General features: G+C 48.8%; 1 protein-coding gene across 1 annotated transcript; it reads left to right on the forward strand.

Moving 5' to 3' along the window:
• Positions 1-3,339: 3,339 nt before the first annotated feature.
• Positions 3,340-14,647, forward strand: LOC127016489 (solute carrier family 2, facilitated glucose transporter member 3). Its single transcript, XM_050897012.1, has 10 exons — positions 3,340-3,426; positions 6,478-6,573; positions 7,939-8,099; positions 8,397-8,637; positions 8,805-8,967; positions 9,623-9,810; positions 10,189-10,293; positions 10,732-10,833; positions 11,095-11,298; positions 11,828-14,647. The coding sequence occupies exons 1-10, from the start codon at positions 3,412-3,414 to the stop codon at positions 12,041-12,043; spliced, it is 1,491 nt and encodes a 496-aa protein (XP_050752969.1). The 5' UTR covers positions 3,340-3,411; the 3' UTR covers positions 12,044-14,647.
• Positions 14,648-15,797: the final 1,150 nt, after the last annotated feature.

Consider the following 15,797-nt stretch of genomic DNA (forward strand, 5'->3'; position numbering starts at 1 on the left):
TGATATGGTATGGAATATCCCTTTGGTCAGTTGGGGTCAGCTGTCCCAGCTGTGTCCCCTCCCAACTTTTTGTGCACCCCCAGCCTACTCGCTGGCGAGGTGGTGTGAGGAGCAGAAAAGGCCTTGACTCTGTGTAAGCACTGCTCAGCAATAACTAAAACATCTCTGTATTATCAACACTGTTTCCAGCACAAATGCAAAACATAGCCCCATACTAGCTCCTATGAAGAAAATTAACTCTATCCCAGCCAAAACCAGCAGTTGGACTGGTAGCTACGTATGTATTTAATCTAATCTTGAAGTTTGGATTGCTCAGCTCTTGCAACAGAGTCATGTGGGTCAAGATTAAACTAGGAAAGAGGCCGTTTCAGAAGAATGCTTCGCGCGGTCTGAAGATTGCCTCTGAAATTTGGATATGCTTAGAGCATCCCCAAACTTGGCAACTTCTCACACTAACCAGTAAATTAATATTTCCAGAGCTAATGCCAGAGCTAATGCCAGCTGGTTGATCAGATTCAAGGTGGAGTTTGCTATGCTTGCAAACATATGGAAAATAAGCTAGGACAAAGAAAAATAAATGTGAGCCAAGATTAGCCAAACAAAGAGTGTTAGGGAATTAGGGCCGGATCTGGCAGCCTCATAGAGGCAAGGCTGCCACAGCTCCTTGCTCCCAGGTGCAACCAGTAGAAAGGCTGAGCATGTATTCCCTGTAGGCACATGCATAAAAACACACATATATACCACATATGTACACATATATACACAGCTGCCACACAGATCTATATGGACACACAGAACATTTACACAAACACAAAAAGCACCAATGGCCTCATTCTGTTCCCCTCCCAGACTGAGCAGGATGGAGGTCCAATAGTGGGAAAAATACATATATATACACATATACACACACGTGTATAAGGTGGATCCTTCCAGGAGCTGGGCTCAGACACTCAGTCTGCCCCCGGATCTCAGTCTCCCCAGTTGCTGGCACCTGGACATATGAGACCCCAAGGCTGCAGCCCCAATCCTGTTGCTGGTACAGACCCCATCACTCACACACACACACACAAGTCTGTGCACGTGCATGGCTGGCCAGGACTCCCCTGGTCCCTCCAGTAGCCAACCTGCCATGGCCTCGCCCTTAGAGACACAGACACCAGTGGGCCTCACCCCTAGAGACCCCCAGACTCCGTGGCCTCTCCAGCAGCTGGCTGGGACTGTCCCGGTCCCTCCAATAGGCAGCTCCTCCCTTCCAGGCACCCCCTGGCTCCCAGGCCACTTCACCTGCTTGCCAGCTGGTCCAGCTGGATCTTTACTAGTGCTCACACCCTCACCTGCACGCCTGCACTCGCTGCGCCACGGGCACGTGGGCCCCTGTGACCTGGCACTCAGACCCCCATACACACCACCCTATCCCACCCCCAAATAGAGAGTCCCTCACCCAGGAAAAGAGTCAGAAATAGAATTTAATAACAAGAGAGGGCAAACTGTGCTAATCAAGGGCAGGGCAAGGCTGGACACGTGTGCTGGCCAGCCAACAGTTTACATGCAACTGTCCCTTTTTTCCCCTCATCCCTCCCTTTCCCCCCTTTGATTCCTCCCCTAAACATCCCATAGTAAGTCCTGTGCAATCCCAAAGTGCTCTTCCCCTGCATCCTGTAATGTGTCCGGTGCCCCTGTACGCAGCACTCCCCCCCCTCCCCGAGCCTGAACGGTGCTCCAGCCGTTGGCTCTTCGTGATGGGTTTCACACCTGGACAATGGGGCAGATGGCTCTCCTGGCCCAGGCAGGGGGTCCCTTCCTCTGAGCCCTTAATTTGGGTTGCCACCTGGCATTGTGCCCCTGTTCTCCTCCGGGCGTGTGCAAATGGGGCCTTTGATGTGCTGATGGCTCCTGTGATGGGCCGGGGAGTAGCTGGGGCAGGGTGTTGTTTGGGGTCCTCCTCCTGCCATTGTCTCTCTGTGCTCCTTTGTGGGTGTGCAGACGAGCTTTTATCACATAGCCTAAGAAAGAGGAATGTGCAGGCTTCCCTTGCCCTCCTACACAACTGTTTTTCTGTTGGGAATAATACTGTAACACCACCACATAAATACCCGTGAAGGGAGTGAAAATGTCACCCCATTTGACCTGTTAATTTCCAGTTATGTGTGGTCAGGAGACCACGCCAAATAAACAGCAAAAGTGAAATTAAAATGTGGTTGCTCGAGTTCCCCAGAATCTGGTGACGAAAAGTGATGGGTGGTCCCAAAATAATTTTCCTAACAAGGAAAAAACAGCATAAGTCAGCTTTCTCCCCTGCCCTCGTCCTCAGCCCCAGCTCTCGGCTGTTGCCATTTGCTGGAGTCAAAATGCTTGGCAGATTCTTAATTCAGTGAAGGCTTTTATTCTTTGACAGTGGTTTTGCCTGAGATTCAAAGCACAGCTCTTCATTACTGTCCTGGAAGAGTCTGGCAATTGTTTGACCTGAAGGATGGACAGCAAATGAGTATGAAGCACAGCAGCGCAGTTTGATTGAAAGGGTACAAGTTTGGGACTAAGTGCAGCTGCAGGGTCACAACGTCAGCTTTGCCCCCATAGATTCTAGCTTTGTGGGAAAAATATATTAAAAAAAAAAAAAAAAGAAAAGAAAACAACCAACCAAACAAAAAATCCCCCAAACCCAATTATCCAGAACTGTGCCTCATCCACAGCACTGGGAGGTGGGAAGAGCACGCATGGGGTACGGCATTTGACTTCAGGCTTCTGCCCGTGCTGTTTGTGCGGCTACCTCTGTGCCCGTCACTGCCTGCCTCACTGTTTTAACCATAGATTGGAAACAGCTTTATGCCATGCAGTTTCTTTCATGCAAATCACCAGTATTCTATCATTAGCTAACATTTGCGTGGCATCGAAAGTGTGGTAAACACTTCTCCTGCCCGGTTGTGACTTTTCCCAAGCGCTCTCTCCGGAGCCCGGCCGCAGGAGCCGCGGGCTGCCCGCCGGCCGGCTGCCCCTGCTCGCCGCGCGCCCGCGCACCATGGCAGCCCGGCTGCTCAGCACGCACGCTAGCGGAAGGCCGCTGATGTCAGTTTTAAGTCAGAAAGTGGTGTGAGCTCAGAGGGCTGATTTGTTGGGGCTTTTTTTTTGGTTTGGTTTTTTTTTTTTTTTTTTTTGGTAATTACGGGATGCCGGGGAGCTCCTCCCCGGCCCCTCCCAGCAGCCCCGCCCATACAGAGGCCATAAATCCACGGGCTTCAGCGGGGGAGAAGGCGTAGGCTCGCGCGGGGCTCGCAGCGGTCGCGGTTGCAGCGCGTGGGCGGGGCGTGGAGCGGAGCCGAGCCGGCGCCTCCTCGCGGGTTCCGTTAGGTGGGGGCGCGGCAGCCGTTCGGCGGCAGCCGTTCGTCGCCAGTCGTTCGCCGTTCGTCGCCGACGATGGATGCCAAAAAGGTAGGGAGGGAGCGCGGATTTCTCTTCTTCCTTTCCCCCCGCCGCCGCCGGCGGCAGCGCTGCGGGCGATGCGAGGCGGTCGCCGGCGGGCAGCTGCCGCTCGGGCGCTCCGGCGGAGGGCCGGGGAGGCGGGGGATGTGGTCGCGACTGGTGGGTGGTCGGGATTCGTCGCCGCCTCGTTGTCCGCTGCCGCCGGGTGTCGGTTGGTCGTAGTGAAGATGGATGCGGTGGTGCTGCCGGCAGGCCGCTGCTGCGGTCCTTTAGCGGGTGACTCGGGAAGAGCCCCGTCTGCGGGAGGAGGGGGGCGGGGGGGGGCATACACTGTTTGGGAGGGGTTGTTGCAGATCGCAAGATTGATTTGTTTTCGCGCATGTGGCCTGATGAGCCACATGATGCTATCCGTATTTTATTGTATTGATCACGAGGTTTATTTTGCTGGCAGGGCAGCACTCGTTTGTCCCAGGGGTCATGATGCTAAAAGCGGGATTACTCTTAAAGGCATTTTTTTGGTGGTGGTGGTACGGCTTATAATAAAGGTATTTTTAAATTTCAAGAAGGAAGCAAAGCATATGCTTTCCCCCTTTCTCCTTTGGAGAGCAGGGGTCAGAGCCTTTGTCGGTATCACAGTTCATCTTGCAGCTACGAGTGAGGCGTGCACCAGCGGAGTCAGCTAATGACTGCGTGTGTTTGAATGCATCAAGGGAGAAAAGCAGGCAGGCAGGCATGAGGAAAGAGAGACAGCAAATGTCCAGCTGAACCCGATGCAGGATGCCAGGGGATTACAGTTACACAGGAACAGCAGAATCAAGGAAGCCCAAGGCCCTCACCGCCATATTGATGGGAGGTGCGGGTAGTGCGAGATGAGGCAGGGGAAAGGAGAGCGTCTGGTCAAGGTTGCTCAGAGGAGGGCTGGGAGGCTGCTTTAGCTGGGTTCAACAAGTTGTACTACTCTGAGATTCCAGTCAGTGAAGGAGAGGGGGGCTGGTGAGAAGCATCTCCTGGATAATGAACGCTGCTGATGCGTGTGGTCGGAGGGAGAGGTGGTGGTTTGAATTCCTTGCTGGTGTATAGACCTCAGCCTTGAGCGTTTGGATAGGGTGGGTGTAGCTGTACTATTTCTGAGCTCCCTGTTTGCCTTTTGGGAAGTGAGGCACTTTCAGCAGTAACAAATGATCCATACATTAGATCACAGTCTGGCTCACTGGGGGGGTGGGTCAGGCCATGTGATGCCTAGGTGGTAGGAGACTGGGTAGGAGATGAATAGCAGGCAATAGCCAGGAGAAGGGAGTATGAAAAAGGGTAGAAGAACTAACCTCCTTATAGCTTATGTATGTACCATGTAGGTAAAGGGTACCCACAAAGCAGGTACCCTATCGTCCCTGCTGCACCCAGAAGGCCAGCTGTGACCACTCCAAGCCATGACAAAGCAGAGCCCTGCGGGGAAGGATGCTCTTGTGTTGAGTCACTGTTGAAAACGTGGAGAGCTGGGTTTTGTCCTCAGCTTTGCTGTACTGCTGACTAGGGATGACCTGGCCTGGAGTTCTAAAAGTGCTTAGATGTCTTAATGCCCTTTTACAGGCATCCAGGTGCTTTGAAAGAGCTGTGTCCTTGTGGTTCTGTGCCAAATTTCCTTGCAACCCCTCAAAAATTAGGGGAGCAGTCACAGGGTGGCGGGGAGAAGAAGGCCTAGACCACCTAGGGTGTGTTCAGGTGTGAACGCTACCTCAGGAATCATGTGCCCCCTGCAAGAAAAGGACCTTGTCCCCTTTGTCTCCATCACTAACCTCGGCAGGAAGAGAGCTCAGCCTGAGACATTTACATGATGTAGGTGGGGGAAACCATGCCTGAGAGTAATTTCCCCAGTTTCTGTTTAGTGGGGCCTACCTGGTAGCTGTGTGAGGGTTGTGCAAGTCAGAAGCACCTACGTGCTTGGCTTGAAAGATTGGTAAAGGTGGTATGAGCACTGGCAGAAGGTTATTGGCAAAAATTTTGGGTAGCCTTGGGAGCCACTGCTCCTGGAGCTGAGCCGGAAACTGAGAGACTGGAAGAGCTGTGACAGTAGGCCTCAGCAGGTACTTTTCTCTCCTCTGCCAGCCTTAGGACAATAGTTGGAAAGCCTTGGAAAAGGGACTGTTAATATTTTTTTAAAAGCTTCCAATCCCGCCTGAGACAGAAACATGATCTTTCCAAATTGTGCCAACTCCTGAGTCACCTGCTCCCCCATGCCTCTCTAACAGAGCTGGCTTAAATGCCACAAGCTTTAAAAACATAGAAAATGTCAGATGCTTTTCACTGACGCTTAATTTTCTCAGTCTGTGGGACTTCTGAGGTTGGACTTTCAGGCTTCCTCTATGGCTCTGAGGGCTCAGCAGTTTTTATTTTATTTTAATAAAAAGAGATTCACATATACTCAAATTCCAAGGACTGTGTTTCATTTAAAATACCAAGTATTGCCACAGCTTCAAGAAAAATAAACGGGAAGGTTGGCAGCAGTGCTGCCACCTCTGTGAGGCAAGCTGCTGTGCCAGGTGCCCTGGGGCAGGGTTGGGAAGCTCTAGCCTGGGAAAAGCAGGCCTGTTGCTGAAGAGTGCATGTTTTAACTGTTAGGAGTGACTGCCAGTATAAGCTCATGGAAAGATCTGAGACTCAATTTATGGGAACTTGTCAGTTGGCATGGGGAAGAGTTAGAGATCAGCAAAAGCTTTTCTGTAAAGCAGATCAACCCAAAATAACAGCCACTAATGCAGCCAGTGTATTCATTACTAATGAGCTGAGAATAGTTGATGCAGGTCAGGAGATAATAAAGGGGAGGTCCTGACAGGCCCTCCTACTTCTAGTCACAGAACTTTTTCCTGCTGTGCAGTTGCATCTCCATTTCCAGGGTCTCTGTTACTGGTACCCACCCTTGCTGGATAAAAGCCCATTCCCTGCCCTTGGTGTGCTTGCACATGGCACCTGTGAGCTGCAGCTGCTGTTTATGCTGAAGAGAAACTCGAGTTGTGTAGAAAACATGAAATTAATGAAATAATTGTTTTCTCTCTCTTTCCACAGAAAATCACAGCACCCCTTATCTATGCTGTTTCCATTGCTGCCATTGGATCTCTCCAGTTTGGGTACAACACTGGTGTCATCAATGCTCCTGAGAAGGTGAGAGGGAGAATGAGTTGGGGAGATGGTATGAGTGAGGGGCTGATGGGAAAACAGGTGTAGAAAGGAGAGGAGCTGTCTCCCAAGCAGCTAATAATTTGGTTCTGGTTTATGAAGTCAAGAAGACATTCAAAACCCCCTCTCAACTACAAGAATGGACAGGAAGGGCAAAGTTTTGGGGAGAAGAGAGAGCAAGCAGAGAGGTTAATTCTCTTAATTAGGAGTACAGAGGGGGCAGGAGGGCTCCATCTGCCATTTCCTGATAGGTCTATATTTGGTGTGTGGAGGAATGTGAGCCACTTCAGTTTTGAGTCAGAAGCCGCCAGCCATGGCAGAAAGAATGTAGAGAGCAGCATGCAGAAAACAGTTGAGGATTGGTAGGGATTACAGTTGCTCTAGTTTAGTTTATCTCAGGGACCACCTCAGGCTGCTTTATTTTATTTGTTTATTCATTCCTTGTGTTAAGTGTAGATTCAGTGCCTGTAAAAGGGTTGTGACTGGGGCACTCTGATCAAATCATCTCATGACTGTAGCCTAAGAAAGAAGAGAAGAGATGAAGAAAACGAGAAATGTGGTTTTCTTGTAACTATAAGATGGTTCCTCTCTCTCAGGAACTGAGTCACCAATACCACATCCACCCTGTCTCCGGGAATAGATGTCACATCACTGGGGTGGGAGGCGGGGGTGTGTGTCCTCCCTAGCTAATGTCCTGCTGCCATCTGCTGGGGGCAGACACTCTGAGGCCATGTGCCCCTCGGCCCTTGCAGAATTTCCCTCATTATCAAAGAGCATGCCTCAGAAATTGGCAACACAGCCCTGTCACATCCCAATGGGACAATGAAGGATTGTTTTACATAATGCTGCAGTTTTTCAGGCTTACCTCAGTGAAACTTTCTGTGTCTCTTAAACTATTTCCATCCCAGAAAGCCTGTCCCTGCTGCCAGAGTTCTGGTATTGCCAGAAATGTTCCCTTCCATTCTCTGGTCACATTTTCTTGCTCCCTCTCGCTCCCAACTGTCTTGCACTCCCTCCCGAGCACCTCCAGTGACTCACATCACCCAGAAACATTCAGAAGATAAGCCTGTTTTCCTGAATAAACACTGCCCCACCCCCCATGTTCAGTGAAGCAATCTCTCCCTCATCATACTGCTACCTGTCTACTGAACTTCCCAATGAAAGTTCCTCTTTCTGCACCCTCATCTTCCCCTTGTATGACTTGTTGCTGCCTACTGAATTTTTAGGGTCTGTCCTTGCTTCTTGCCTTCCTGAAAACAGAAGGAAGACCTCAGAAGTAATCTCCCCTCTCCCCAGTGCAAAATGCCTCCCACTGGATTGTAACTCTGTCCCCCATGGTTGCTCTTGCAGATCATCCAGAGGTTCTTCAACAGAACCCTGTCAGAACGGAGCGGCGAGGCTGTCTCCCCACAGCTCCTCACCTCTCTGTGGTCCCTTTCTGTGGCCATCTTCTCTGTAGGAGGTATGATCGGCTCCTTCTCAGTCAGCCTGTTCGTCAACAGATTTGGCAGGTAAGTTGGGAAGAGGCATCCAAGCCATTAGGAAGCTTTTCCCTTCTACAATGGAGTGTTGGGAGGAAGGAGGGCAGAGGTGAGAGGAAGGGAAGAAGAGGAGGCTGGGGAGGAAGCAAGAATGTGTGGGCTGCAAAAAGAAAGAAAGGGTTGCAGGCCAAGGCAGGAGCTGAATGGGAATTACTCTGTTCTCCCACCCATGAGACAGGGGGTCATGGGTAGGTTTACCCCTCTCCCACTGATTTTTCCTACTGTATTGCCAGTTTAAGCTCAGTCTTGACATCTTTACCCTGGCAGGAGGAACTCCATGCTACTGGTGAACGTCTTGGCCTTCGCTGGTGGCATTCTCATGGCCTTCTCTAAGATGGCAAAGGCAGTGGAGATGCTGATTATTGGCCGCTTCATTATCGGCCTCTTCTGTGGTCTCTGCACTGGCTTTGTGCCCATGTACATCAGTGAGGTCTCGCCCACCAGCCTCCGTGGAGCCTTTGGCACTCTCAACCAGCTGGGCATTGTTGTGGGCATCCTGGTGGCCCAGGTAGGCTTGACACAACCTGATCCTGCCCTCAGGGGGAAGGAGGGCTGGGGGAGGGTGAGGTGGGCTGCACTTGCCATCAGGTGTGGGATGTGGTCCTGTCATACTGGTGTGGGGGTGAGGAATCTGAGTATTGAAATCACTCTATTTCTCTCCAATTCTTGGTGTAGATCTTTGGCCTGGAGGGAATCATGGGGACTGAAGCACTTTGGCCACTGCTTTTGGGATTCACGGTCCTCCCAGCAATCCTGCAGTGTGTGGCTCTTCTTTTCTGCCCTGAGAGCCCCCGTTTCCTATTGATCAACAAGATGGAGGAAGAGAAAGCGCAAGCAGGTAAGAACTCATCTCTGAAGGGGCAGGGCTGTATTCTGGCTCCCAGCCTGCACCGAACTTGAGTGGGAGGCCAGGACTGACTCTGGAGCCTGTGGTGGATCAGGGTGTGACTCCCGGAGGGCATCAGGCCTACCCTCCCATCCTTTAGGTGGCACCAGTGCCAGGAAGTGTGAGAAACCTGGCATCCCAACAGAGATTTCAGGTGGGATTAAGATGTGAGGAGTGGCACCTGGCCTGTTGGGATGTAGCAGGACCAGCTGCTGCAGCTCTGTCAGCTCCTCCTGAAAGGCAAGGAATAGGCTGATGTTTAACAAGGAGCTTGGAGGGTGTTTCCCACTCCTACTGCAGAGGGCTGGAGTCAGCTCTGGCAAGTGTGTGAACAGAATTAGGGATCAAATGTAAGTTTGGAGATCAAGCAACATGAGCAGGACCTGGGCCTGGTTTCCATGCTGATCAGAGCACCCCAACCACTGGGTTGAAAAGATGAGCAAGGCTGCATGTAGAGGCTCAGTCTTTCCCGTGCAGCAGGCCCAAACGCTAACTGGCAGGTGGACCAGTCTTCCGAGTGTGCCCTCCCTGAAATAGCAGGGCGGGGTGGGGAAACCTACTGGCCATGGGGGTATTATACCTGGCATTTTTGGATTCTTCCCTCCAGTTCTCCAGAAGCTCCGTGGTACACAAGATGTGTCTCAAGACATCCTGGAGATGAAAGAAGAGAGTGCCAAAATGTCCCAGGAAAAGAAAGTAACTGTGGCAGAGCTCTTCCGTTCTCCAAACTACCGTCAAGCCATTATCATTGCCATCATGCTGCAGCTCTCCCAACAGCTCTCAGGCATCAATGCTGTGAGTTATCTTCCTGTCCTATCTGCTGGGCCTCCCTTATCTCTGGCTACACTTGCACTTACCACTAACGTTGAGAGAACTGTGCTTCCAAAAACCTCTTTGTGCCTTGACTGGAGGTCACTGTTCTGTGATACTGCAGAGATTGCTAAGATGGAAGGTGGAGATTATACTGGCTTTCACGTTTCCCCCACACACCCTGGCAAGACATTGCAGCCTTGCACCAAGTGAATGAACCTTGACTGGAAGCATGCTGTTTTATACTGTTGAGTACTTCTTAGAAACTCTGTGTTGGGCCTGCAAACCGTTAGGCAGAGAACAAGGGACATGCTCTCAAACACTGGAATCGTGACAGTGTCCAACTTTTGCTTCTCTTCCCAGGTATTCTATTATTCTACAGGGATTTTTGAAAGAGCTGGTATCACACAGCCTGTGTATGCCACTATTGGAGCTGGCGTGGTAAACACAGTCTTCACTGTTGTGTCGGTAAGTGGAACAGGGCCTTATGGTGAGAGGTAACTTGTCTGCCTGGGCTTTTTTGGGAGATGTGACTGAAGACAAGTAGCCAGGCTGTGGCAAAGCATTGGGATAGGCAATGGCCTATAAAAGCAAAGAAAAGAATGCATTAAAAGCATTGTGGGAGGAGAGGAGGGGGAGACAGAGGTATTGTTATTCTCTTTAGAAGAAAAGGAGAGTGAAAAGGAGTGCATGGGGGAAAAGAATGATAAGAGAAGGCAGTAGCAAGAACCAGAGAGGAAAAACTTGTGCCAAGGATGGAGCAGCCTGGTGACCTGCACTGAGATCACCACTGGCATTGAGGGCTACAGGCAGATAAAAGAGGTGCAGAGCACACTGAGCAAGGGAGCCTCTTCTGCTCTTGCTGCCAAAGTCATGGGTTTTTTTCTCCTTCTGCCATGTTTCCAGCTGTTCCTGGTGGAGCGTGCAGGGCGCAGGACCCTCCATTTAGTTGGTTTGGGTGGCATGGCTGTGTGTGCTGTTCTCATGACCGTCGCTTTAGCTCTGAAGGTGAGTAATTAGTGTTCTCATCCAGACTGACCCCAGCAGGGGACCTGTGAGACTATACATCTGCCTTGCCCTGCAGTTCTGCCCTGTAGGCAGGTACAGCTGGGGCTAGAGCTGAGTGTGCGGTTGAGCGCGCAACTTCCTAGCTGCGGAAACTGTGACAGTGTTCACAGTGCAGCTGAGAAAGTTGTGACACTGGAGATGGCATTGTGCTGTGCCATGTTTGCCTCAAATTGCAGCTGATCATGTTTTGTTCCCTTGCAGGACGTTGTGGAGTGGATCAGATACATCAGCATTGTTGCCACTTTTGGCTTTGTGGCTCTCTTTGAGATTGGCCCTGGCCCTATCCCCTGGTTCATCGTGGCAGAACTTTTCAGCCAGGGCCCACGGCCTGCAGCCATGGCAGTGGCTGGTTGTTCCAACTGGACCTCTAATTTCTTGGTGGGAATGCTCTTCCCCTATGCAGAGGTAAGGACTCGGTCTGCAAAGCACTGTGAGAGTGCTGCAGCATTGGAATAGGTGTCCAGAGTGGTTGTAGAATCTCCATCCTTGGAGACTTCAAAACATGACTGTATGACCCTTAACAACCTGATCTCTCCTTTAAGTTGTCCCTGCTTTCAGCGAGGACTGGTCAGTCTTCCCGAGGTCCCTGATTCTGTGTTCTGTTTGTTGCTGAAGGTTGAGTGTTGTGGCTCACCTTATATTCTGCTGTCTTAACTGCTTGTAGCTTACAAATATTTGGAAGAGCCATCTTAATTAGCACATCAAGGCTTTCCCTTTAAAAGCCTCAATTTTGGTCACCCCCAGGAACATTAAAGCATTTCAGAAGCCCACAGGAACCTGATTTAATTTTAAAAACTGCTGTGTTGAAAAAAAAGTCGGTAAGGGCATTGTTGGAGAAAGGTGTTAGAATTTTGACCTGTCAACAGCAAATGACCTTGCATTTAAGTTTATGAGCTTTTCAAATTAAAACCTCCTGCTTTTGTCCTCCCTGCAGAAACTATGTGGCTCCTATGTCTTCCTTATCTTCCTTGTTTTCCTGGTCATCTTCTTTGTCTTCACATTCTTCAAAGTGCCAGAGACCAAGGGCAGGACTTTTGAAGACATCTCCAGGGGCTTTGAAGGACGAGCAGAAGCCAGCCCCACATCACCTGTAGAGAAGAACCCCATGGTGGAGCTGAACAGCATACAACCTGACAAAGAAGTTGCCTAAGATTCATGACACGCCCCTTCTTCGACTCTTACATGTTTAAAGAGTCATTAAAGGAATGAGCAAAGAAAACCATGAGAACTGGGATATTTTTTCCCCCCCTCAATTGCTGCTATTTTCTTCTTTGCACCCACATACTCGCCCATTCTGCCAGGCTTACCAGAATTAAGCAAATCTGATATGGGTGATCCCATTTTCAAGTACTGGAAGGCACTTGGCACTTGCAAAAATAATCTCATCTTCCCTGTCACAAACATCAGGAGAACAGAGAAGAGCTGGCAATATTTTTGCTTTTCTCACCTATAATTGCTATTTGGGGTTAACATACTTATGCACGCGGTGGCCGTTACGTATTTGAATCTAATTACTATTTTTGTAGTGAGTTGAAGTGACCCACTAAACAAGTCCCCGGCCCTTTGAGTCTAATCTGTGTGTGTGTGTGCAGTGTTACACTGGAATTTAACAAGCCTACCAAAAAGCCATCTCCTTGCTTTTTCCTATCCAGTGTGCACTTTTTTCAGCCTCAGGAAAAAGGGGACCAAGTTACATGCATATTTTTTCCTGCTTTTTTATGTTTTTTTTGTATAGACAGACTGAAAGCATACTTTTACTTAAGTTTATTTATTTGTATGTCACTTTGTAAATATTTATTTTTTTAATGGTGTACAAAAATGTACAGATAATGAAATTGAAGATGTTTAAGAGAAATAGCTATACTAACAAATGATGCTGTAGACTTGAGGTGCAATAAGACTGTAAAGGAGAAATGTGGTACTAAACAAGAGGTGGGGCATTTTGGATGGTATGTACAACAGAGCCAATTATGCACATCACCTTTAAGTTATTTGTGCCCTCTGGAAAGAAATTCGAAGAATTGCGTGCTAGTGAGAAGAGGTATGTTTGTCCACCAAAGTCTCTGTTATTTGGGATTTCTTGTGTGGCAATTTTAAATATTGTTCCCAAGTGTTGATTGGAAAGTGTGGTATTGCAGCAAATGGGTGTTGTTAGTTTATATTTTCAGTCATGGTTAAGCATTGTATGGGATGATTGAGGGTGGTGATTGCAAACCAGATGGTAACTTTTCCTGCCTTCTCTTAATTTTATTTTTTGGCTTGTCTGTTGTATTCTAGTAGGTCAAAGTATGGAATTTGCAGATTGTTATTTAAAGGTGTGCGAGGATAAAAATTATTTTCCAAAGCTGTATTTTCTTAGCAATTGTTCTTATAAAATATTAGACAGAGGCATGTAGCATGACCCTTCTGGACACAGGCATGGTCAGTTATGGCATGTGTAAGTTCACAAAGGTAGAGATGCAGGACTAGAGACCAGAGCTACTGGAACTTGCTAGCTTAGCAGTGTGAAAGGTTTGTAGTGCTCAGTCCACTAGTTGGTTGCAGGCCAAATGTTTTTGCCCTATGTGTCCTCTCTGGAAGAGCTGCATGATGTTGTTGTGATGCTCACCAGTGTGCAGCATGCTGTGTAGATGTGTACAGCTCTGTAATAGTGCCTCTGTTAAAAGGCATATGGCAGACAGTAATTGTACATCAGTAAGTATTGGTCTCCCTGCTTGTCATACTGCTAGGCAGTTGAGAGTATGTATACGCCTACCTTTGCTGCCAAGCTAGCAGAGTTCAGTTGAGGAAGGCAAAAAGTAGCACATAAGGTGTACTTGCAATCAAGGGGTGTGAGCTTTGCTTCTCTGACTGCAGTGCTCTGCTGAGAGGGAGTCCAGGCCCGTGTCTGTCCAGACCTGCACAAGCTATCTAAAGGTAGCACACAGGTAGGTCCAATTTAAACTCCTGCTCTAAGATCTTCTGCATTTTCGGACTTGATCAAACTCAGGTCTGCAAACTCATGCTGGAGTTCATCACTGGATATCCTAGAAGAGAGGCAGGCCCACAGATTCCGAGGTGCGTAAAATGAAGAAAGGCTCAGAAAGACAGGAATGACAGCAAAATTGTCGTAGCATGGATAGCCCAAGCTTTCTTGACAACATACTGCTTCAGAGCAGGTCAGAGAACTTCCCATTGATGTATATTCTGGGCGTGTGTATCTGGCATTTTCAGTAACTAGTGGTGACATTTCTATCTTCCCTAATGAGAAACAGTTGCAAAGATCAGTAAAATTTACTGCTGTGAAATACTTCCTGTCACTTCATTTTAAATATTCCAGCTTTGCACAACGCAGTCCTATTACATCCAGTTTTCCCTAGCTTTCTATCAAGCTTCCATGCCAGATATTTATTCTCAGAAGTATTCTATGTGTCTTCTTTCCCAACTTTCATATTTTGGCTTAGTTACAGATTTCTGTGCCCTTCCTTTGACCCTCCAGCACTTCCAGATGTAATATTTCTATATGGGCATCTACATGTTAGGAAATGACCCCTACAGCTGTGCATAAGAGCATTCCATACCTTGCATCAGAGATGTGTGTTTGGCTTGGACTGAAATGTGTAGGTCTTTCTCACATGGTATCTCTTTGTTATTTTCTTTTTCTGTAACAGCATTGTGAATATTTTGGATGGGTTTTATATGCTTGTTAATGTGGTGGTTGCCTGTTTTTAAAATAAACTATAGAACTAAGTATCTGGTTTGGATTTTACCTTTACCCTGTAGGTCTTCTGTTTCTTACTCCTTTATCACAGCGTGGTGGGACTACATGCTGGAATGTACCCAACTTCTGCCCTGCAACCTTTCTGGCTAGCCCAGCACCCTGGATTTGCTGTTTTATTCTAGTGGAAATGACCATTTCAGCCTCTGTGCATATCACCTTAATAAATTCCCTTACCACTATTCCTTAGGAGTTTTTAAACTAAAAAGATGTGCTTCTCTGGCTCTTGTTTGCTTGCATCCAAGCCCTTTCCCAGTATTTCTCAGTAATGGGAGGGGAGAGGGTAGTGGCTGGAGGTTAGGGATCCTGCCCAGAGTTGAAACACCTGAGACACCAATGTCTGCCCCTGCCCTCTTCTGAGTGGTCCTCAACTTCTCTGCCATGAAGGTGAAGAGGGAGCCCTTCCCCCTGTAAATGACACTTTGCTCCCTCTGTCTGGCAAGTGACCTTAACATCGTCCTCCTCGGAAATCTTGCCTGTGTACACTCAGTACTGTGTGCCTGAAAGGAGCAGGGTGGTGAAGAGGAAACCACAGTGCCTAGAGAGAGGCCAGTCCCCAGGGGCTGTGGCATTCCTGACCCACCGGCAGATCTGTGGGGTGCTCTCAGCCGTGGCTCTCTTGCCTGGGGAGTACTGCGCACCCACCTATTGCCATGAGGCAACAAGCTCTTGTTCTAGTGCACTTCTTTCTCTGTCCTACAGCCATCTTACAAGCCCAAAGAGTCTGCACCTGTGTTTCACAGGCAGAAACTATGAGAACAGCTCATCACAAAGTAAGGAGATGATAAAATATCCTTCAAAGGAAGGTGATGGAGGGAAGTGAGAGGAAGGAAAAGATGACAGAACCTAAAGTACCATAGAGGAAGAATCAGGCTAATATAACTCCAGTTAGCAGACTGCACAACAGTAGGCCATAATGTAAAGTCTGAAAATGCGCAGCATAACACAGAGCCAGTACAGGCTTTCTGAAACCTGACATTACTGACTGCTGCATGTTCCTAGCTCATGCCTGTGTTTTGCAAAGTTTGCTATGCAACCAGCCTCAGAGCTGGGGAGTGCTCTGGGCTAAGTTGTGCATGACTGTTTTTCACCTCTGGCTGAGCCGAAAAAAATAAAACCCAGCCATCCAAACTCATGAGCATATCTA

Source organism: Gymnogyps californianus, chromosome 1 (assembly GCF_018139145.2).
Source record: "Gymnogyps californianus isolate 813 chromosome 1, ASM1813914v2, whole genome shotgun sequence".
In the NCBI taxonomy this organism is placed as follows: Eukaryota; Metazoa; Chordata; class Aves; order Accipitriformes; family Cathartidae; genus Gymnogyps; species Gymnogyps californianus.